This window comes from Trachinotus anak, unplaced genomic scaffold, assembly GCF_046630095.1.
Source record: "Trachinotus anak isolate AG129_WGS33_773 ecotype Australia unplaced genomic scaffold, CSIRO_AGI_Tana_v1 ptg000024l, whole genome shotgun sequence".
Taxonomy (NCBI): Eukaryota; Metazoa; Chordata; class Actinopteri; order Carangiformes; family Carangidae; genus Trachinotus; species Trachinotus anak.
The window spans coordinates 6,152,737-6,177,239 of record NW_027273875.1 but is presented as its reverse complement, the minus strand read 5'-3'; the positions used below and the strand labels follow the sequence as shown (position 1 = coordinate 6,177,239).

General features: G+C 41.6%; 2 protein-coding genes across 5 annotated transcripts in view; one reads left to right on the top strand and one right to left on the bottom strand.

The window, feature by feature from the left end:
• Positions 1-3,508: 3,508 nt before the first annotated feature.
• LOC139608095 (SH2 domain-containing protein 4A) lies at positions 3,509-20,646 on the bottom strand. 4 transcript variants are annotated; one of them, XR_011684949.1, is made up of 9 exons: positions 20,504-20,646; positions 19,162-19,734; positions 16,122-16,266; positions 13,794-13,896; positions 12,832-12,870; positions 12,694-12,735; positions 11,007-11,289; positions 6,104-6,271; positions 4,526-4,662 (listed from the first exon to the last, which is right to left on the bottom strand). XR_011684949.1 is itself a non-coding variant. In XM_071461575.1 (8 exons), exons 2-8 carry the CDS (start codon positions 19,346-19,348, stop codon positions 4,445-4,447), a joined length of 1,008 nt encoding a protein of 335 aa, XP_071317676.1. In that variant the 5' UTR covers positions 19,349-19,734; positions 20,504-20,646; the 3' UTR covers positions 3,509-4,444. The 4 variants fall into 4 exon arrangements, 2 of the variants coding, with proteins under 2 accessions (XP_071317676.1, XP_071317675.1); XR_011684950.1 differs by having other exon boundaries at positions 11,016-11,289; XM_071461575.1 differs by lacking the exon at positions 6,104-6,271 and having other exon boundaries at positions 3,509-4,662; positions 11,016-11,289.
• Positions 14,083-24,503, top strand: part of nrg2a (neuregulin 2a) — a 92,751-nt gene continuing 82,330 nt past the window's right edge. The window contains exons 1-2 of the mRNA XM_071461573.1: positions 14,083-14,431; positions 17,675-17,811. The gene's annotated coding sequence lies outside the window, so the exon portion shown is untranslated. The remainder of the gene's footprint in view (positions 14,432-17,674; positions 17,812-24,503) is intronic.

The following is a 24,503-nucleotide window of genomic DNA, read 5'->3' as shown; positions in this document are numbered from 1 at the left end:
ACACGCAGAAGGATTAGTGTCGTGTCAGTGCATAAACGACAGTGAGATGCTGCCCTTGGCAAAAGCCAAGTATACAGTTAAACTTAATGGGACCAGAATCTGATACCTCAATAGGAATCCACTTCAATGCCGGCCACTATTCTTTACTAGCAAAACACACACACACACACACACACACACACACACACACTCTGCTATTAGTGTATATCAACCTGTGTCTGACCATGGGTCTGGCGCTGGTGTGTTGGTTTGTGTGTGTGTTCACGCAGACTGGAGAGTAGGGAGTTAATGCAGGCAGGGCTGTGGCAGTCCTCCTGCCCCTCAGCCAGATTAATCATGCAGGAGAGACACAGCAGGCCCCCGTTCATTCTGCCTGGGGGTGAAGCTGTGCCCGCATGCTCTTCGTATCACATGGCCCTGGCCCCCCTCCCCTCTCTCCTCTCTCGCTCTTTCTCTCGCTCTACTGGGGGTGCTGTGGATGGGGCTGGTGGTGGTGGACCAGGAGGAGGGCGGGCAGGGGGTGGGGGGGTGGTGGTTATTGGTGGTGTGGTAGAACGCCACAGCACGCAGTATAGCTTTCTTTCTTTTTTCCTCCACACTTATTTTTTTTTCTCTCCTCTCTCTTCACTTCCCCTTCTGTGGGTGTGAAGCGAATGAGGCAGAAAAAAAAAAGAGAGAGAAACAGACGTCTATCTCTCCTGCAAGGAGACAACAACAGCCTCTTTTTTATCTCCCGTCGGAGGGCCCTGACGACAGCAGTGGCCAGGCTCGGTGGATGAAGAGGAGAAGTGTGTGGGGCAGAAGGGGTGGGGGGGTGGGGAGGGTGGGCATACCAAGGGACTCGCCACAGATATCTCCTGGAAACTGCCCGACGATGTCTCTGCGCATCAGAGAACAGCCACAGCCATTGTTGGGCTCATTGGGAGACAGAGATCCAGGCAGCATCGCACAGTTGCGTGCTTCAGCATTTTTCATTTTTGGCATTGCACGAGCACCAGTGTGTGCACAGAAGTAGATCCTTATACGTTTTTACCTTGTGTTATATTGTATATCTTCAACATGAGTAGCCTTCTGTAAATGTGACTGTAAACAGTACAAGCATATGTGTGCTTAGGTACGCGGGCTCTCTGCTGCCTGTTTGTTAAAGCATGATACGCTTTTTACAAGTGAACATCTGTCTAACAGTGACACTGGTGCCTACCTCTGTGTGGGCCTACACGGATACAAGAAGATCCATGTGTATTTAAACAGCAGTGCATTGTTTTCAATGAATGCTTTGCCTCCTGAGTCTTATCACTTTGTCCAAGAAACGACACAGAGACTAGGTCAAGTGTAGCTTTGCTGGTCTTTTTCATCTGTACCAAAAAAGCCTTTGCCAGGAAAGTATTAAGCTTTGTCTTTGTATGATGTGCTATAGGTACATCAAAGTTTCACTCAAGAAAGTAATGATTTTACACATAGCATGGTGTTTTTAAATGTAATACAAGTGAGGTTTTAGCTGTTCTCTACTAAGAGACAATATTGAGTGGCAGCGATGTAATGGTTATACAACAGTAACCAGCCTGACTTTAAAATCTGTTTCCCCAGCTGGGAAGTGTATGTACTGGAGTAGTGAAAAAGACACACTACCATCAACATGTTTTAGACCGAGCAATCAAAAAATATTTTCAACATAATTTTGGTTCATTTCTATGCATAAACACAGCAGGCTGTTGAGATGCTGTACTGCAGGTTTTCACTGTTTCCTGGGAGTTTCCATCCAGTAACCATACTGCTCATCCTTATAGGGTCACTGGGGGGCTGGAGCCAATCCCAGCTGACATTGGGTGAGGGCGGGGTACACCTTGCACAAATCACCAGTCTCCTGGGAATTTGTCTTGAAGATATATACTACTAGCCTGACTAGTCCATCATACTTTATGCTGAATATGATCTATTATATGAAGCATGAGCATGACAATTTTGTAACTTTAGTGTACAACCAATTGTCATACATCTTTAGTTATTGGGATGTTTTATACACAAGTTTAAAAAAACTGCAATACAACAAAAGTTGCATTCATTAAGGGAGCAGTTTGTCTCTGTGAGGTGTCTTAAACGAAAAGATCAGCAGCCAAAAAGGAATCTCTTTTAGGATATGAGCTAAGGGTTCCAGAGACAGAATACCCACTCATTCAGCCCCGCCAGCAGCAACAACTAAATAAATAATAATAATAACAACTAGTAATGATGCTTGTAAAGGTTTGCTTAAAAGTAAAACACAGTGATGCTGATAGTACAAGTGTGTGTGTTTGTGTTTATGAATGCAGCCTGCTGAGTCTAGATAATTTGCTGTCCTCTGAACTTCTCAGAAACAATTGACGATTGCTACAACAGTCTGTTCCGCTAACACATGCTACACACACACACACACACTGAACTTACATGTCCCCTGTAGTGAATACCATGACTCCTGTACCCTCCTGTACTGTGTAAGTGTATTACATTGCAATTGTAGTGCAATGAAACACCACCATACTCTCTGCGTTTCCATACGTTTGAGTTGACTCGTGTGTATTAATGTTTGCTTGTGTGCATGTATGGATCTTGCTTCCCATCTTATCCCCTTTAAAAGGCCATTCACAAGTAGGAAATGTATGATTTTGCAATTATATATTATATCCTACAGCTGCTATGAGACAGGTACCCTTTCTCCAACACCCATAACCAGATTCCATGAGTTGGGCTGTAATGTATCTGTCAGATAAATGACAGGCAAAGACTACATGATGTCTAAATTTTGTTAATGAAAACTGTGTACAGCAGCACGGGGCATTTCTCTCTTCATCATAAATCATATGGTGGTACATTAGTTTATACAGTGCTGGAGTGTTGCTTTTATTTGTTACAGTGGAGATTTTCCTTAAACAGATCAACCAGCTGCCAAACATTAACCATAATCTGCAATGGAAATCACAGATATAAATGTGAAAATATGCCTCACAGTTTTAGCATCAGCAAATATTTAAATGTCACTCACAAGCTTGGGGAGGTCTTTTGCTGGAAATTAGGCAAGAAATGCCTGAGTGCAGTAATAACAAGCTCGGGGGGTGGATGTGTAGCCCTGTTGAAATTCAAGTGAAAATTTTACACTGGTCCTGATGAAGCTCGCAGGTCTATTTACTGAGGCTGAACATTACAAAGTTGCATATATTCTCAGTGAACTATCTGCAAAGTGTGCGGCATGTCAGTGTTGTGGGTTTGTATGCAATTGTGATTACAGCCTTTGAAAGAATTATTCTATTGCTGTGGGTGGTTGATTTTAAAATGTTTGCCCTAGAAATACTATGATGCTTCATTTCAGTATGAAATTATGAGTTAAAGACAGACAAAATGGGAGAGAAACAAAAATGGTTTTTTTTAAATACAGGATGTACAATTTATACAATTTTATTGTTTCTTTGATTTCACCATACAAACTTGACATCAAAGATAAAGATGCCTCTCATTTTACAAGTGAGCATTGTAGTAGCATTAAATATCCCATTACAAAACATCTTTCTTCCCATTGAAAATATAAAAAAAAACAAAAACAAAAACAAAAACAAAATGCAACCACAAATCTCTAAAATGAAACTGAAATGGGGAAGAGTAACACAGAGCTGGATAATTTGGCAGCTACTGTCTAACTTGCCAGGATTTGATCCACTGGGAGTGACAGATGAGGCATTTGGCACTGTCATTGGTCCACAACAGGTCGCAGTGAGGCTCCTGCCAGGTGGCAGAGGGAGACATACATTGCATTGTGACAAATAAACAACCCTACACTATTCCCAGGGAGAAGACAGCAAGATGAAGGAGGACCCTACTGTACCTTATTTCACCCCATTCTGCCTGCCTGTGCCCATTCTTTCATTCAAGGAGACAGAAATTAAAAAAGAAACACTGCCCGAGCAAATGCACACTGTCTCATAATACATGAAAATAAAGGAATCTGTAAGTAAACAATATTGTGTGCGCAGGCTTTGTAAATTGGACTAAAAACTGTGTGTTAGAATGAGGGTGCATTTTTCCACGTTACACAAAGTGGAAAGAATCAGCAACAAGTGAATACATGTGATAGTCATCAATTCCCTGGCAAACACATAAAAGGTAGAAGAATTGTTTGTTAAACAAAACAAATATTCGATTGCTTTGGAATTTCTTCCCCACAAAGAGTATTTACAGTACTGCAACATCAAAAATAAAAGAACCATTACGTTCAAGCATTTCCACTGCTAAACTTTGGGAGTGATAGCAACATTGTGAGCATTACCATATCTGAGGGCCACCTTTGCAGGTCTCCATCACATTAGCCTATTGGCTGATGCTTCCCAACAGGTGTCTGGTATTGTCCAGTTTGGCTTTCTTTGAACAACATGGAGGCGTGAAACCGGCTGGGCACCTGTGCAGTGGTGTGTACGGATTACCTGACAGTAGGTGTGGTCGTGAGACGCAAGTGGCTAGGCTTGGTGGGGAGAGGAGGCTTGATGCTGCGAGAGGGGGTCTGTGTGGGGGTTGCAGTGCTTTCAGCGCTGAAGGTTTTCATCAGCTGAGCCACCCGGCCACGCCCTGCGCAGGTTGGTGCGCTCCCTGATGATCCGGCCTCCTCTGAGGCCGCCCTCCGAGACACTTCTGATGCATCTGAACAAAAGAGAGGATGAGATTTCCTTAAGAGCTCCAACACTCTGCCCGTTTTAATTGTTAGGTTTTTATTAAATCAACAACAACAAAAGAAACTTAACCTACAAATAAAATGGAAATTGGAGTGTTTTTTCTTAATATTTCAAAATTGGGTGTATATTGCAGTGTATTTAATGCTTCATATAAATATATATATATATATATATATTTAATATGTGAACTTATTGTTATTCAGGTTTATCATTTAGCATGTGCAGTCTGCTTCTTTTTAGTGTTTCTGTTTGAATCTACCACAAACCGCATTATCAAATTTCCTCTCAATTTCTCTCTCCACTCTGAATTATCGGATGATTTTCCAGGCTGCACCTGTCACAAGACGACCTTGTTTACTGTAAACTCCAGTGATCAGTGTCCTGTTGCATCAGGAAACACGCTGCCTTTCGAGAACACAACATTATGGTGAAAATCAGTTTAAACCGTTTTTTTCCAGTGAGAATTAGATGTTCAACCCATGTGTGCTACTATCATAAAAGCAGGTATTCAGTCTTCCTACACTACCTGATCGTTTTCCCCTCTTCAAATACTGTGCCTACATCTTTCTTCACTTTTTTCTACCTTTTTTTCCCCCTTTTCATTTGCCTCCCTTTATCCCACTCTGGCTGAGCAGAGGTCATCCTCAGTGGAAGTAGGGACACAGCTGGGTGTAGTTGGGGTGTGTGTGTGTGTGTGTGTGTGTGTGTGTGTGTGTGTGCTCTTGCTGAGGTACTGTGTTTGGAAGAGGGTGTAATTGAGGGAGGAATGGAGGGAACAGGAGTAACGGAGGGGAGGGAGGGCCACAGGGACGGCAATGGAGAGCAGACAGACGCTGCTCAGACACCAGAAGGCTTGAGGAGCCACATATTTTTAGCGTCATCCCCGGGGGACAGAGATATGTGAGAGCACCCACGTGCACGGCTGAAGACGCGCGTGTGTGCGCACACACACACACACAAAATAAAGTGAAAACAGGCACAAACGTGCACACAGTTTCTAACAGTTGAATTTCAAAAGACACACACAATCTCACGTTTCATTCAGGTCCATGCATGTTCACACACACACACACACACACACACACACACACACACACACACACACACATACACACAAACATGCACCCTTGCACAGCCCTCCTGCTCATGGATTCAGTCACGCATGCAGCCATCTCTGACTAACACCACAGCATAGCACAGAGTCACACACACAGAGGTGGGGTACAGCCAAAACCACACAGGCACTCCTGGGGCCAGGAAACCTTTAGAGCTCCTGATGTCTTGCAGGCATGAAAGGGAGAGACCCAAAGTAGCCTTTAAGGTGGAGTTATTGTTTATTGTTGTTTACTCTCCTTTCTCTCCTCGCCCTCACTCTCTCCCGCCCCTCTCTCTGTGGCTCTAACACCTACCTTCCTCCTCATCTTCCTCTCTCTCTGTCTTGCCCTGCCTTCCTCTGCCCCCTGACCTGCGGTTCCTGCGTTAATGTCCTCTCGCTGCGCTGCGTGGGCTTGCCTCTGATTGTCTCGTTGTGTTGTGTGGTCACCACGGAAACCTTGGATAGGCTCCAGCAATTGAGGCTAACACACATTCAGGCACGCACCGAGCACACACACAGTCACACAGATACGCACAAACACAGACAGAGGCACACACACACTCATGGTCAGAGAGTTTTTTGAGCTCAGAGCCTCGGTGCAGGTCTGAGTGGAATGCTTAATAGAGAGACAGATAGAAAGTGGTATTATGGGCATGGACTGTTGGAAAGAAATAATACAAATATATAAACCTATATATATCTTTTGAGAATATCTTAAAGCAAAACCCTAATACCTTTCCACAGGTAACCTGACGAACCTGTCTTAACACACCCAAAAAATGCTTAAACCCCACGCCTTCCTGTCTGTAACTCTCCTCAGCAGCTGCACTCTACGCTCCGTCAGCAGAAACAGCCATTAAAGCTACCTGCAAAAACACCTATTAAAATGAAAGAGAATCTCTGCATTAAAGCACTCGTCAGGATTGATTAATCTCCCATTTGAGCTTTCGGACGCCACTCCTCACATCTCAGTCCAGCTCGTAAATGTACAGGGAGGACAAAGAGGAGGGGGCGGGAAGCAGTGTCACTGACCAGGCTAGCACAAAAATTAAAGACCAATCTATCTCTTTAAAGACCTCCACGTCTCTCTGGCAGAAAGAGAGGAGGAGGGTGAGGGGTGGGGGTGGGGGGCAGAAGTGGGGCAGAGGGCAGAATTCCCGAGTAGCACGTCTGTGGACTGAAGGGCAGGGAGGAGAGGAGGTGTGCAGTGTGTGTGTCGGTACATGTGTGTATGTGTGTGTTGGGTGGAGGGGGGACGTCGGGTGGGGTGGGGTGGGGCCTCCTGTGTGGGGGCTGGGGCCCCTGTCACTTATCAGCTCTGGCTGAGCGTCGCCCAGGGCTAGAGTCGGGAAGCAGTGCAGGAATGTGTGTCCTTCCCTCTGAAGGTGAAGAGAGAGGAGAGGAAAGCCGACGGACGGACAGAGAAGGGTTTATAAACATGAACACACACAAACACACACACGCATACACATATGAGCATACACCGCCAGCTGCTGGAGTTTGATACGCTTTCATGCTCATGCACTTATGCTCAGATCATGACACACGCTAACACGACACACATACCTGCCTCTCTGGGTTGAGTTGTGGACTCTCACAGTGACTCTACACGCTCTCCGCTCTCTGAGACATTTCTAATAATGTGTCTCTCACTTTCATTTTTATGCAGACGACACACAACTTTAACATTGTATCTGCGTTATCTGCCATCATGTTCAAGTTTTTTCCCAATGTTCAATAAAAAATAATCAGGTTTTGTGGATAGAGTCGCTTGATTGATAAATATATATTAATGCATCTCCAAAAGATTTATTTCCTCCTTCCTTTTAGTATTAAGTATTAGATAATTTGCACTGAGTAACTAAAAAAACAATTTAAAGTAGAGAGTGGTTACCATTTGGATGGTAATTTTTAGATGAATCTGAGATTCAGATTTTTCTTTATTCTATGGGGTATTATTTTTTGATCTGATTTTCATCTGTTTTGTAAGTATCCAAATATCTTTGGGCAAATAACACATTTTAATATCAAATGCAAATGTCACACTTTCTTAAGTTAAGTTAATTTTAATCCTGCATTTCAAACAGCAAAAAAAATTCTTCAGATAAAATCTTATTATTTCCCCTGCATAAAAAATCTCACATCGCTTTCCCAGTTTGAGTTTACTCATCCCTGCTCGTTGTTTTCATGATATGTGACAACCACATCTTGACACAGTCTGTTTGGGGATAGCTTTTACCCTATCTTCTCTGGTGAAACAAAAAAACTATTAGTATTTGTCATGCACCACTGTTCAATCCCATGTACAACTTCTTGAAATCTCAAGTCAGGAGGTGTAGTCTATCTTCAACGGCTAAACGCACAACAGCAGATTATTAAGTTCATCTTCTACAAGTGTTGCGTGGGCCACAGTCTCTGCTCACAGGACGCAGGAATCCTTGTCATTAACCACATTCAAAAGAAAACAGCTGAGGCTTGAGCCTTATCCTAGTCTGCCTCCCCCTCCCCTTGGACCAAGCTTCCTGCCATTGTCAAGAACAGACACTCTGTCAGTATTTTTTTGTCCAGAGTCAAGACACATTTATTCAGCACTGTGTTCAGCCCACCTCAACTCCCACCACACCAGCTGTTCCTTTTCCTTTCCTTTCCCTTTCTTTCCTCTTCCCTCCATTCGCCTGTTATTTGCTGCCCTGGCATTGCACACTGATCTCATATCCAGTCACTAATGTGGGCACAGGCACACACATAAACACACCCGTGCAACCACAATTTATTGGAATTGTATCTTTTGGTTGATTTTTTTCTACCCAGGTTTTTGATCAGTTGGTCATTTAAAAGATCTGAGCTCACTGCACATGCCTCCACACATTTTTTTTACTTGACAGCATTGGAGCAGAAATTCCCTTAAAACGCTGTTTGATAATGACATCGGATGTTCAGTTCAGTCCAGTCTAGTTCAGGCAATAAGCTGTGAACGTGGTTTCAAAATGATTTCCAGGATTTTTTCTCTTCATGACATTATTAAGAGCTTGTTAGCCTTCCTGTGCCTGGCTTTTTGAGAGATTTGTCCAGCCTCCAAAATCTACATGGAACTGCCAGAAATATTCAGAGTGAACCAGACACTAAAGAGAGGGAGCAAAAAAAAAACATTCAACATTCAGGTAGGCTACTGTCTGTCACTGTGTCATTAAATTGAGAGATTGCTGTTGTGGTGTCTTCTTCTGAACGAAATGATCTGCATTGTCACAATTTAACTCAGATGATGTTAAGATGGCAATTTCCATAATTCTGCATTCATTTCAAACTACACTAGTTACACATGGCATTGGCCTGATCAGACTCTCTCAATCAGTGTTTAAAGGAATTCAAATTAAATAAATACAGTTTTCTTGCATTCTTCCCCCCAAAAGTTCAAACACAGGAGGAGAAATTTCACTTTGCTTGTAAGCTCCTCTGCTGTTCTAAAACTCAAGGACATGTTGCAGGGTAAAGTTTATGTATGTGAACACGTTCCTTAACTTAGATGTAGGATGAGCATTTTTCCAGCAGAGGGACCTTATGGAGATGAGGTTTTCTTTCCAACTTGACTTTTTTTTTTCTACAGTATCACTATTTTCCACTGGATGGTGCTAATTTCACCCTTACACTTTCCATTTTTCTGCATAACTGGGTCACTGTATGGTGAATGAGTGTTTGTCAATTCATGAAATTTGGTGTTGTGTTCAGACAGGAAGTCAAGGAATCACAATGACAATTCAAACAAGATTCAGTCTGCAGAACGCACTGTAAGACCAAGTGGCAATCATATTCAAGTCAAGGCACAAGATATCTCCTCTGAATAAAAAACCTTCAAGTCTGAAAAAATCCCATCTGTCTACACAGCGAACATCTGCATAGACAAAGGCAGAGATATGCAAGTAGCACAGACCGCATAACAGACATTAAGAGAGGAGCAAAAAGAAAGATACAGTATCTCACTGGTTTGTGAAAAACAGAATAAGTTACCCGCTCGTACAATGTGTTAGAACAGCACAGACTCTAATAAAGATCAAATAGTTCAAAAGGTAAACTGAAGGTTTTATTTCTCGTGCATCTCTTTGTGTGTATCCTAAACAAAGTGTATCCTCCATTTGATATTATATATGTTACTAAACTAAATGAGGGAAAAAATAAGAAGTGGTACAAAGATATTTTATTTCTGTGAAATTATCTGATACTGTTAACCCCCCATTTAATTTAAAGTAGATGACGGGTTCCATTATACTATGGTTTTGTAATAACACGCATACAGTACTAAATATGTCAAATAAATAGAGATTTTCATCTTAAAAGTTAAATATTAACATTTACTAAAAAATATGACTGTTAAAGACAAAGTCATTTTTGTCTTCTATTGCTCATTTCAGTTCACATTTAAATCAAAATCATTTGATATTGCTCTGAAGGACCATCGTTCATATTTTATCAGTCTGTTCTGGTTATATGACCATGCACCTCAATCAGTCTAGAGTGTTTTCTGACAGAGTCACCTCTAACATCCCATGACAATAGAGAAGCTACCAGACAAGCAGGTGTGCCGTGGCGACGTGGTACAACCGAACAAATCCCAGTCACATAAGCTTTTTCCCCTCTAGCCCGGCCTCTTTTTACTCTACCAGTCCATAAAGATTCCAGCAGGCTGAGGCACTATTTGGCGAGCACATTAGGTGTGGGGAAATAAATCCTTCTTCCTTGCTGCAGCACTGAGAAGCACATCTACTCTGAACTTTGTTCAGACTGGTTGTGCTCAGCTCTCCACAGTCATTATTACTCTCAAAGAAGAGAAGAAGCAGTGGAAAAGTGTTCTCTTGTTGGCTCAGTGGCTTGTGGTGATTTTCATGTAAGCTATGTGCAACGCTGTTGACTTAATTTTCAACCCACATCTGTGTCCAGTCTTTCTCCAATATGTCAAGATCCCACTCAAAAACATAATAGAACCTATAAAGTAAGATTCATGCACAAGCAAATTTCAGGCGACGTCTCTATTAGCTGTGTGTATCCACGATGACACCATTAATATGACTGTTCATGTGTCTATCTTAATTAGCCTGCTAGAGGAAGACCGCAGGGAGTGGAAAAAATACTCGTTCATCAAAAAGACAGAGGAAAATTTTATAAATAAACATATATATAATGATACATTTATTTATTTTACCCATGATGTTATGCTCACTCACCATTCCCACCTGGTGATTCCTGGGGCCTCTGAGGTTCCTGTGAGCACAGGGTCCTCTTGGTGGTTCCAGAGTCTATTTTGACAGTGCTGCTGGGGGAAGAGTATGGCGCGGCGGCGGCCAGCCTCAGATTTGTGAGGCCAGGTCTCGTGTTGACAGAGCCTGGTGTCGCATTTGCAGAAGCTGGTCTCACGTTGACGGGGCTAACTCTCACGGGAGGCCTGGAGCAGATGGAGAGCTGGGGAACTGACTTCTCCACAGTCGCATTGGCTGACTTCAGCTCGGGCTGCAGAGGGAAGAGTGACAAAAGAGGACAGACGAGTGCGATCAGTGTTGACAGCTAATTCACATACAGTGGAATTACTGTCATGTTTGATTAAATCATTGGATAAATGATTCACCAAATTACAGTTCTCCAGTGACTACACTGCACTATAATGAAACACACAGAACTATGACCACTGATTAAGAGTTTAAGGATGTGTGGAGAGAAAATTATAAGGTGACTTGAAAATCAAGCTGCCTTGCTAATCTTCCCTTCTGATCTTACGCCTTCTTAATCAGCAATCTCAATCTCCTCCTCTATCAGACTGACTCCTTCCCGCTCTAAATCAACTGGAGAAAACCTGCAGCAGCGCTAGCAACAGCCACCACTACATCTGCAGCACCACACCGGCCCCTTTCTGTTTCCAGGAAGAAATCATTCAATCTACAAACAAGGCATTCAGCAAAATAATGAATCTTGTAAGGGAGGGCTTAGATTGTGAATTCTTGGCTCTTTGGCTGTCAGACTGGCCAAACCCCCTAAAGTGTGGATTGCCACATCAGTATGGGTTGGCCAGAGATGTGTCTGGTCTGGGCCTGGTATAGTCTGGTATAGATATAAGAAGTGAGGGAGAGACATTTCCTTCTGTGGCAAAGAGGAGGGAAAACCAGGGAACAGAGGAGAGCTCACGCGCCCAAACCTCAGGAGACTATCCCACAATCCCATCCATCTGCGACTGACGCATTCTCTATCTCTGGCGTTTTAATTCCCTGATCAAGTTCATCAACCATCTGTTCTAGGGCAGTCCAGAAATCCTGCCTTGCCTCTGTGATTCAGCTGTTGTCGCAGCGCGTGTCACCTGCACACACACACACACACATTTACAGGCACATAAACACAGAAAAAGAAAGAAAGCGAGGGGAGATAGAGCGCACACTCCCCAGACAACCCAAGGCTGGAGCGATGATGGAGCCAGTGGGAGGACAGTTCAGTTCAGCTGTTCCCCAGAGAGAGCTATGAGGGGTGCGGCAGCTCAGACGTGACAGCGCACGGAGAGGGAGAATGCTGGGAGAAAGATGATCTGCACAGAGGCTGGGAGTGAGGGGACAGCTGGCCTAACCACCATTTCCTGTTACTCACAGAGGGTGGTGGAGCTGCCATGAAAAAAACACGTCGGCACTCGAAAGCCACATTTCAGAAAGCTGAGGAGTGGATTGTTGTGTTGTTAATCACACCTTGCTAGGATGTCTGAGGCTGTGTTTTAAAATGTGTTAGTCAGTGCAGATGGCACTACAAAATAAACGGTCTCAAAAAAATCTATAATTTATACTAAGAGCAATAAAACATTTTGAAAGAACAAACTGAATTGCAGGAACAATACAGAACAACCAACAATCTTCAACAATGACTTTAGTTCACAAATACCTTTTCTGCTGCTGGAGGTGATGAATGCTCACTCACTGACACCTGTGGGTTTAACAAAGACATTACATGAGTGTTATGGGCCATGATGCAACCCGAGACCACAGAGCTCAATTATGGCAGGCAGTTGCTTGAACTCACCGGCAGAGGGAGTAAAGTGCTTGTCTCCTCACATTTCCCCTGTTGGGAGAGACAGTGCCATGTTAGATGATACTAGAGGTGACACGTCATCCTCCTTAACTTTGAGTCAGTTCAGTATGAGCTTGGAGTGAGCAGGGAAAAGAGAGCAAGAGTTAAGAGTTAGTTAAGAGTTAAGTCAAAAAAATATATATATATTATTGCAAATTATAAATATTTGAAAACATATCTGCGCAGGGGGTGTGGTAATGTGACTGCAGGAAAACCAGTGACGAGCTGGGGTGCTAGTTATTTCCACTGAGTAAGCAGCTTGCAGATTCAGCTCAGAGCACCACCGTGGTCAGGCCAGATGAGACCATCCACCCCGGCTCGCTCTGGTTCAGTGTGTGCAGGGTTGCCATGACAACACAGCAAATCTCTTTTTAAGATAGCGTGAAAAAAGGAGACATCCCCACCCCCCAGCCCCCTCCAGCTCCAAAATCAACAGCTCACACACTGCCAACTGCGCACACAAACGCACACACCCAAATATATCACCACCCTGGAAATGATTCTCACTGAGTGCTTATTTTGACAGAAAATAGAGGCTCAAAGCAGAGCTAGATGAATTTAAAATGTGGCAGATTGATTGTCGCCAGCTATGCTCAAAAGCCTGACTGATAGTTTTCACAAATTGCACTGCAGGTAAGAGAAGTGGAGATGAAGTCATGGAAATGTTATGTTAGGCATGGAGGGGCTGAATTGAGAGGATGAGACAATGGATCAGTTCGGAAGTGAAGGTGATAGGACAAAGGGATACTATAGGACCTTAGTATAAGTTGATCTGACAGACAAGTGATTCTCTTTGATAAAATTATAGCTGGCCTAGGAGACAGTAATTTCACATGACAAAAAAAAACAAACAAAAAAAAACAAAAAAAAAAAAATAGAAATAAGAGTATGAAATCTATCATGCAGCCACACACCTTTAAATTCAGTGAGATTCCAGGTTGTGTTTTAGGAGGAAGGTTCTCTCTCTCAGTTCTGACAGGCTCTGTGGTTTTTCTGCTCTTCAGGATAGTTTGAAGGCTGTAAAAACATAAAGAGACCACGTCATATCTCTTTGCAGATATTGTCCAAGTTGCAACTTTTCAGGGCTGAAAAATTCAGCCAATTCAAATTGCCAAATACTGCAGTCCCTCGATTGGCCACTTGAGGCTGGCTCTAAAAGCGAGTCAATCCCCATGGACCCCAACGTTATGTTAAAAGGCCAAACTTTACTGCAGTAAACATATTTACAGCCTGGTACAAAAAACGGTTTGGTCTCAAAAGCTAATTTTCCCCTTTCAAGACGACTATATGGGGGGTGAATTTTAAATTATTATTATTATTTATTTATTTATTTATTTTTTAATTCACCCGTTTAAATGTCATTGAGTCTGTAATTATGCATAATTGAAAGATGGATGCCGTCACAGTTTGATAGCCACTCAATGTCACCTGAGCTAATTCAAGGTGACACCTTTCGGGGGATTTTTCATGCAGATATCGGATAAATAACATGACTTGTTTTGCGGTTAATTGGCTAGAAGAACGCGAGGAAGTCTGTGCTCCAGTTTTTGAGGTGAGTTCTTGTATTATTTTATTAATAAGTTAGCACAAATTGTCAGGTATTGGTGTCTGTGTATATCATACCTGGTTTGTTAGCTTAGCTCGTTAACTAGCTTATTAGCAAGCAAACGAGTTAGCCTTGGGTTATCCTTCGAGACGCCCAGTTGTGCTAAAGATGCTAACAGGAGTGTTTACGATGGATGTATTATAAGAACTTATAATATATCCATGGTGTGTACCTGCAGAGATATTTAACCTGCAAATACTGAGGTCTCGGCTTCGCACAAGCCCCACATCTTTGCCCATTTTTGGATTAGCCGGGGATGGCGACGGTGAGCAGCCCCAGGTGACGTCACGTCCATTTTTATATACAGTCTGTGATACAGTACAGTATATACAGACAGGTGACAGATTAAAAGAAAAACCTAAATAAATGAGTTGAGAAACATAGAAGAGCAACTTCACAGGTAGCTAAGAATTTAAATACGGGATGTGATCAGGCTGTATCAGCAGGAACAGTCTATCTACAATAATATAGAGGGATATTATATATATGGAGTTGCAGTGCATAAATCCCTCATTACAAAGAAAAATGCATATTCGATATTTCAGTGGTGCAGAAAACGTAGGTACTAGTCTACAGAGATTCTGACAAAAAAAAGTTATATAGTAAAGATACAGGGCTGAACAATTAAGCGAAATGTTATCGAAATTGCAATATGGCCAACTGCAATATCCATATCACAGACACTGCCTTTTTTTTTTGTACATGAATGAGGCATTGTGGTGCTGAAAAGATGCCCTGGCCTACAAATAATATTCTCCAGACATAAGGAAACATGCTTGTTTGGTTCAGACCCCAGCAAAAATCACATCATCATTTTAATATTTTTTTCAGTGAAAGTGAAATGCCAAAATAACCATTCAAAGTCATATTGCAATCTCAAAATCTGCCAAAATAATCACAATATGATTTTTGTGTGTGTTTGTGTATCATTCAGCCCTAGTCAGATGAGTCATCCTTCAATATATTCTCCACAGTTGGGCGAGTGCACACCAAGAGAATGGTACAGGCCTGAATTCTTGACCCCTACAGTGAAGGGATGTGGTGACTCTGTTATGCTGCGGGGGTCATTTTGCTGGCAGTGATTTGGTTCACGTTCCCTTACAAGGAAGGGTCACTGCAAATCAATAGAAAGTTGTTCTGAGTGATCACCTTTTTCTTATGATGAAGCATGGGAATGGTCTCTTTCAGGGCGAAAATGCCCCCATCTATAGGACACGAGGGGTCACTGAATGGTTTTATGATTATGAAAATTGTGTGAATCATATGCTATGGCCTTCACAGTTGCCAGATCTCAATGCCACTGAACACCTATGGGAGATATGTTTTGGAAGAATGGTGTTCAATCCCTCCAATAGAGTTTCAGAGACTTGTAGAAACAGTGCCAATGGAATTGATGGCATGTGTTGGTCCAAAGCCTCAGTGAGACACTTTATGTTGTTTTTTTTCCTTTTATTCGTCACCCGACTGTATATTCCCTTGTATAATTCGATGTCATAATAATATATCTCCTGGAATTACAGTCTTCTAAACAACACTAATAAACTGAGACACCAGTAGATTTTTTCCATGTTACATATTGTTCACTTTCTGTAATCTCACAAATCACTGCCTGTTTTATATTACAAAAGTGTCTTACTATGTGTTGTTCTGAAGACTCGGTGCCTTCTTCTCTCCAAAACCTGAGCAGATGAATTTGGAGCTCAGCTCATCAACCTCTCCGATCACAATGACTGCCACATCTCCATCACGGCCAAGCAGCCAGCTCACACTCTTACTGTTGGCTGTGGGAAACACAACACACATACACAGATGCAAACTAAGAGTTAACGGGCTGTTGAAACACTATGTGAACATTTGAAAGTGGTTCTGAACATACAAATATTTGTCACTCAAAGTAATATTGAAGAAATGAGAAGACATACTGGATCATAACAATCTTCTAAAATGTTATTTGTGGCCTTTTCACTCATTGGCCAACCATTGCTCAGTTTTGTCTATCTACTTTCTCTCACTTTCTCAGGATCATGAAATACCAGTTATAATTTGTAAATAATTTTAAAATACTGTATTGATAAGTATTCATATCTCTGAGATAATCAGTAGTAGCTCTGGTCATTCTGAAAGAAAACTGTCAGCTCATCAGCAGTGTATCTGATAAGTTCAGGTTGCTGTTCAGTTGCTGTTCAGGTTGCTGATATATATCTACACACACAGATAGCTATATATGTATATACATGAAATGATCTTTTAATTCCTGCCTTAAACCCAGTCCAAATTCCTCCCCTAAGAAATATTAATAAATGTGATCTTGTGTGGCATGCTCTCATGCCTTCTCCTTATCTGTCTGCCTTTGTGAGGACATTGAGTCTTCATAAGCTTAGAAGCACAAAGGGAAACATGCTCACACACATGCAAACATGTTGTTGCTTTGTGACTATGTTTGGGAGCACAGAGAAGCTACTTTGTAGAGATAACCCAGCTGACGCAGGCTCAGAGGGTGAGAGCTCGTTGGGTTGGAAACAGGATAACATACTTTCGTAGTGAACTGGTTTTGCCAGCCTGCCCTGTGGATCACATTCCAGCAGGGCATACCAGGATAACTTTGAAAACACAACAGCCATCGCATACCTTGGTAAACAAGCTGACAGCTTCACCACAACAACATTGTCAGGTGCAAGTGACAATTAGAAGACATCATATTAATTGTGTTAGTGTGTGCCCAATGGCCTACTGTAAAAATATAATTTCAAAAAGTTATAAAAAAGCAACTCTACACTGAGCTATGCGGTTTGTTTCTCTGCCACATGTGAATGTCACCAGTCTGCTTTCAACATAAACACAAGGCACAAAGACGTTAGGATATAGTCATGTAGGACATAAACACTAATTATATTAAAGTCAGCCTAACCAGGGCAAAAGTCCCATGATCAGAGAAGCCTTAAGGCTAAATATGAGCTGTTAACAGCAGCTGAGCGACGCTGGCTCATTCTATGCATAAAAACAAACTTAGCATGTGAGCTCTCCCGCGAGGCCATCCTGATAAAATCAAAATCTTTGTTTTTCAAACACATACATTTCCTGCATGCTTCCTGTTTTGCCCTATACTAATTGTTTGAAGGACTGAGTCCTGACTCACTTCCTATTTTTACACAGAAACACTAACTATCCACCATTTCCTCTGCACTACAGATGAGTAGCCTGTGTGGAGAACAGTTGGGACCATGTGATCACAGCCTGCAGTCTCCATCCAGCCTCCTAAGGACAGCTGCACTGGTCATTAAGAGATAGAAAGAGCACTGTTCCCTCACTCTGCACCACAGCTGATAGTAAGTGCTTTGTTATTAGCCAAGATCACATTACTATGTCAATCAGATTTAATGCACCAACTGCAGTGTAATGTTGATTGGCTTTAAGTCATACTCCAGTGGGTTTCATCCAGAGGCCCTTCTTGGGAATATAAAGATTCATTATAAAAATATACTATGTAAAACAATTTATTATGTCAAAGTCATTACACTGTCTATTTCTCACACTAAGACTCACTACCACCAAAGAGAAAATGCAGACAGGCAAGATGCTGTAGTATGCTAAACCAGTTTCAGGACAGACTTGCGGCCTCTTGAGTTTCAGGTTGTTTAGTTTTGTTTGATTGCTGCATGTATGCTTTTGACTCCAACTGTCGCCTTAGAGCAGAAGCCAGTTCCTCATAAACCCATTCACATTACCTGTGCATGTCACCCTCGTGGGCATTTTTTATAATGCTGATGTTTTCATCTGCTTATTACTTTCCTTCTATTACACATTCCAGACATGAGTGACATCTGTCACCCAGTGAATATTCTCCTCTGTTGTTCTTAGGCTCACATTGTGTTGTATGACTGAGAACAAATTGATCTATGTGAGAATCTGAAAGCAAAACCTTGGTATGTGAAGACGTGTGTTGTGATGTGTTCTTCAACACTATTAAAGCACATTTCTTACAATACACTCAGAGGGTCATTTTATCAGGCCATTCTCTTTGCTTTGCTTGTGTAAATGTTAACATCATCTTTGAGTGTCATGCTAACATTCACTCACCAGCATCAACAATCTGCTGTAATTGTTTAGAGACTGAGATATAAATAGAACTTCATATTAGTGAAGTATAAATGCTCTTTAGTTTCTGTCTGTGTATCACTCAGCATGTAGGTATTGTTATGTTCCAAGTCTCAATTTCCACAACATATTGATATGGAGCAGCTGGTGTTTATTAGCCCAAGTTTGTATTTTAGGAAACTTTAAACTTGCCACATGGACTTCAGGTAAATGCTGTGCCTGTGTTGGCAAACAGCTGTTGAGATGACGGGGAACATGAGCTGCAGCAGCAGCTATATTATATCCAGCAGCATAGGATGTCTGTCACAGCCAATGCACACATGCCTCTGCAGTGTGATTCTCAAGCTTCGTAACTCTCTATCAGATAATTCACAGCACACTATGCATACATCTCGACTACAAGGATTCATGGTGTAAGCCTTAAAAGGGGAACAGATGGTTTTCTGTCAAAAGCTTTGTTTAAAAGTGTGACAGTCACTATGCTTGAAAAACTTGAAGCTGCACCTTGTCACACTAGATAAACAGGAAGAAGAAAAGTTAACAAAGGTGAGGTGGTGGTAGTGATGTGTTGGCATGGTTACCTTTTTTTGGCTTTGTTCGCTTGCACTCTGCGTCCCCCCCTTCTCTCTCAAGCTTCTCCTCCCGCTCTTTCCAACGCCGCACCTGCTCCTGGCGCATTTTCAGGAACAGAGTCTTTTTCTGGTCCTCATTAAGAGCGTTCAGCACATCAGGGTCGATGTACATGTCCTGTAAAATCTGCTGCAACATGTTGGCGGCTAACTGGTGGGTTTACTTGGTACCACCTGGCCAAGCAGTCGGAGGGAGGAGGCGCTGTCCTTTGACCAGCAGCTTCTTGAAGTGGACAGTGTTGGTTTATAGTCTCATGTCGTCAGAAGACTTTCACAGCTTCTTTATCATCAAATCACTCTTATAAACCCTAATAAACTCTTCTTCATGAATCAAGGCTCATTCTCCCACACGCTGTTGTATGTACTGTACAGTCTCACGTATACATACACTCACTCACACACACATACACACACACACACACACACACACACACAAAATCCTGTTTCCTTTCTGTGTTGTGCTGACAGTTTCCCCGCCCTAAGATATCAGTTTCCTTTGACTTTGGAGGTCATCACTGGGACAGTCTACAAGAGAAAAACCAAAGAGAGCATTTTGAACAAACATTTAGTTGACTATGTATGTTGCGTCCTGAAGATTCTACATCTTTCTCAGAGTTGCAGTGTTCTATATGTTTCTACCACCCTTCTCTCATCAAATCAGAAACTTTGCTTCTATTCATTCCTCTGGAAATTCAGTTTCAGGCTGTTATCTTGCCCCTCCCTTCATGAATACGGAAGAGCCCAAACCCTGTTCCTAAACTGACAGACTCTGGCCCAAAATGGGAGGAGATTCCAAAGGAATGGGACTGTTTCTGTCATCAGTGGCCCACCCCTCCCTCCTTCCCCTCCCTACCACACATCCCTTCCCAAGCCCATGTTCCTTTCTCCCCCACAATCCCATGAGATAGCGGCTCTGTTTTAACGTGGTTTGCTTCAGGTTGTAAGAGAAAAAAAAACAAACAACACACACAGACGCACACACACAGACACACACAGGGTCATAGCCCAGGACAGCATGAGCCGCTTTCTTTTACAAGGGGATTGAAATGGACTCCTCCAATCACAGTGGGTCCTTAAACAATGGCTACCACATATGCAGCACTTGGAGGGAAAGAAAGCTTGTCTCAGTCTGAGAAGTATCTCACTGGTGTAACACAGATTGGTGTCTGCTAAACACGTTGTAGGGTGCAGAGAAGGAAACCCGGGGGAAAAGGGGGGAGGTGAGGAGAGAAAGGAAGTGATACAAAAGAAAAGGGAGTTGTAAGATAAGGGTAGAATTTGCTGAAGTACTCACAGTGGGATGTAGACAGCCGCTCCACAGCAGAGTATGCTAACTAAGCTGAGAGAGTCGGAGCGCCTGTGGGTCCTCCTTGTCTTTGTGTGTGTGTGTGACTGAGCTGATGACATCACAGCATTCCATAATCTCCCTCCCTCCCTCCCCCTCTCTCTCTCTCTCTCTCTCTCTGTCTCTCTCTCTCTTTCTCTCTCTCTCTCTCTCTGACACACACACACACTCAGACACATTTCATTTAAAAAACGGGAAGAGAGCAATTCAGGAAGTTGACATCACATATTAAAATGAGAAAGAGAGAGAGGAAGAAATGCACTTACAACTTACAAGCTCCACTCACAAAACTCTTCATCAACAGTGAATGCAAAAATAAAGTTGCCACAAAAATGGGACAACACTAACTCTTAAATAGGCACAACCTGCAGTTGTTCCTTTATACACATACAAAGTTTACATACACAAGGTTTAGGAACTAAAAGTAAAGGGACAATGCTTTCAAAAATACTGCAGTGAAGCTCATACAAAGAGCAGTAAACAGAAAAAACTTTGCCTTTTAAACAGCAGCAACAGCAGTTCTCCTGGCCATAGCTGTGCGTAATTGTTCAAGGTAGTTGTTAGTGGGTTGAGGCTATCTCAGTGTCTTCTGTCTCCTCATTTAATCCCAACTTGATGATGCTGAAGTCTGAGTTCTGTGGTGGCCATACCATTTCTTGCAGGACTCCTTGTTCTTCTTGTCACATGAAGATAGTTCTTTATGACTGGCCATATGTTTAGGGTCGTTGTCATGCTGCAGAAGGAATTTGAGACCGATCAGATGTCTCCCTGATGGCACTGCGTGAGGAAAAGTGCCTGAAACATTTGTCATGTATGTACTTAAAAAATTATTGCTTAAATATCAGTAGAGAAATGGATCTCATTCCCTTATCATTGGCCATCTGATATATGGCACAGATATATTAAACATACTGTTAACACATATTGTTGTGTGTTCTCCCTTTAAATTAGAGAGAAATTTGATTGATGTCTTGATCATGATCTTGCCAGGTACTGTGACATTAAAAGGTGAGCTCAGGTGGTGTAAATGTTACATTTTGTTCAAGGGCTGTTTATTTTATTATATCAAACAAAAGTTCAGACAATAAAATATATTAAATTATGGCCCAAATTGTATGTAGTGGTTCTAAATTGTAGATATACATTCTATGTATGTAGAAGCCCTGTTAAACTGCTCATGTTCTTTGTGACATTTATTTAAATAGATGTTTACTTTACCTTGTCTGTGGTTAATTCTACAATGGTACAGACAAAGGCATATTCCTCCTGTGGGATTCTTCTGCAGTTCCCTGTTCCTTAGTCATCATTTTTAGGTAAAGAGCAGCCTCTAGTGGCCAAAACCGGAGGAGCCCACTTATGAATTACGTCACCACTAAGGCCTGTTTAACTGCTTCAGAATACAGCACCAAATTACAAAGTTGAATAAAAAAATGGAAGCGACGTTCGAGTGAAGGCAGCATTTCCAAACATATGCCGCCACCTCTTGGCTTTGTGAAGCTCAGCAACACAACACCACAAGTAAACATGCACGCAGGTGTCCGTTCACAAAGGATAAAAAGCGGCCGGATTTACACTGAAACAGGCTTTGTTAAATAATTATTGCTGTCAGTTAGTGCTCAGGTGATAGTGACCATGTTGCAGCCACAATTTAAAAAATGAATTTGATCAAGTAGCTTCCTCTCGGCTAACAGCCTGGCAGCTGGACCCAACTAAACCTGTTATATTAATCTTCCCTAGCAGCATTCCTGTAAGCAATTATTGCCATTGTGCTTCTCAGTAGCATGACTGGCAAACCATCATGCGTGAAAATGAAAGGATTTATATAACCTTTCATCAATAGATAACGCTGTGCTTTCACAAATATAGTGTTGGTTTGACTAAATACAATTTATCATGATTCTGATGCATTGCACTTGTGCTTCCAAAGCTGTGATGACCAAAACCAATCCGCTCTGTGGGGTTCTTGGATAAAGAGCAAAGTCAGAATCTGAGTTGGCATTTGGGTTGGAGTCCATCTTAGGGTAGCACATCTTCAATTTTGTCTCCCTGCTTCATGGCCAGCATGACGCACACATACTTCACAACAAAGCCTAAACATAAAAACGTTCTGCAAAATTGCCTTTGAGTTATCCCGACCCTGCATTCTGACCTCCCTAGAGAGAGAATGTTTGTGGTGGTGGGAGATACAAAATTGAGTCATCCTTATGTATATTCACGTTTCTAAAGGGGTTTCCTCTGGTAAATGGTCGAGGAGAAGGTACAGGACAGTTTAAAGTTATAAAAATCCATACAAGGTTGACAGCCCTGGCAAGATCTCCTCATGTCATGGCAACTCAGTCATTTAAGGCAGAAACAACACTCAGGCTGTTGATGATCTGGTGAATGAAAATGCTTGGACTATTTTCAGTATTTACAATAATTAACATCTTTCGTAGCATACCATTTTATTAACACGCATTAAACCAGAAAACTAATTTTTGATTAGAAATCCTTCTAACTTCTAAATGGCTATAAAATTAATTAAGTAATTAATTTTTTTAAGTAATCTAAAATCTCCTCACATTTTAAAGTGTCATTTCTTTGGCTTTGACCTGTGTTAATCACATATGTAACAACATGGAAAACCCGAAACTCATATCAGGAAAAAAAAAAAAAAAAATTTGCAAATTGTGACAAAACTTAAAATATATGCAGGTTCTGTTGCGTCATGATCAGTAAGCTATAGTCTTTCATGAGCAGTAAAGCTCACAGAAGAGCAATCATGACAAACAGATGATCACAAATTGCATAGTCAGGGTTTTTTGAGACCAAAGTAATGCTTTATTTTACAGCCCGGTATTACACATACAGTACTAATGTAAAAATCTCTAAGAAGACATGAGTCATCAGGTACTTGTCATTGTAAAGTTTGCATTTTAAAGGCTGTAAAATTAAGCTTAAGTAATTAGTATCATTGCAAATGTAGAGTTAGACATTTCAGACAACACTACATCAAAATTAAACATACTTTTCATCAGTTAACTGTCGACATTTTGGAAGTTTTCTTTCCAACAAGAAATGAAACATGAAGAACACATACATTTTGAATGCAGATTTTCCCTCATGGGTAAATTAAATTTATTTTAAAATTTGTCAAATGTACATAAATTATATTTAATGCATCAAAACCAAATGAGCAAATCAAATCCCCTCTTTTTTTTAAAAAAAAAGGAGGCAACATAGGAGAGAATGACATTCTTTGTTGAAATCATTTTAAACAAGTATTAGTCAGGCATTTCATTAACCTGGGAAAGCAAAGTGCTACACACAACAACCACTGAAGACAGTTCACCATACACCTTAATGAGGATTGGACTGAAGCACCTTTTCTTAGCTTAAAGCTAAATGGAGATTTCACTGTTTCTTAAGTTTTCCTTTTCACAAAAACTCCACTGTGTGTTTATAGTCTACCTTCAACAACCCTTGAGCCAAGTTTACCCTTTTCCTAGGGAGAGGCATACTTACAGTGACATTGTTCTATTTCAAGTTAAAGTACTTATGTGAACTGCTTGACCCAACAGGCTGCTAAGACCTTGGTTTACTATATTTTCCTCCAGGATGGAGCTTTGAGTGCAAATAAAGGCATACAACTCCTTCATGAGAAATAAACATGGAATTCAGCCACATGCTTTCAAATAGTAATCATATATTTAATTGATATACATATATTGCCACCATTGGCACATACGATATTGCACACAGTGATGAAATGTTGCACAGAAAAAATAGATATATTTTTTGTGGGCGAAAACATTCCAAAATTACAAATAATGTGGAATAATGCTGAAAAGGTAAAACTACGTAAAACAAAAAAACAAAACAAGACATGCTTGCTACTCCCCATTAATTGAGCGACTTACAACTTACACATAACTACCCAAGCCATACGACGAGCATTTCAAGGGGGGCT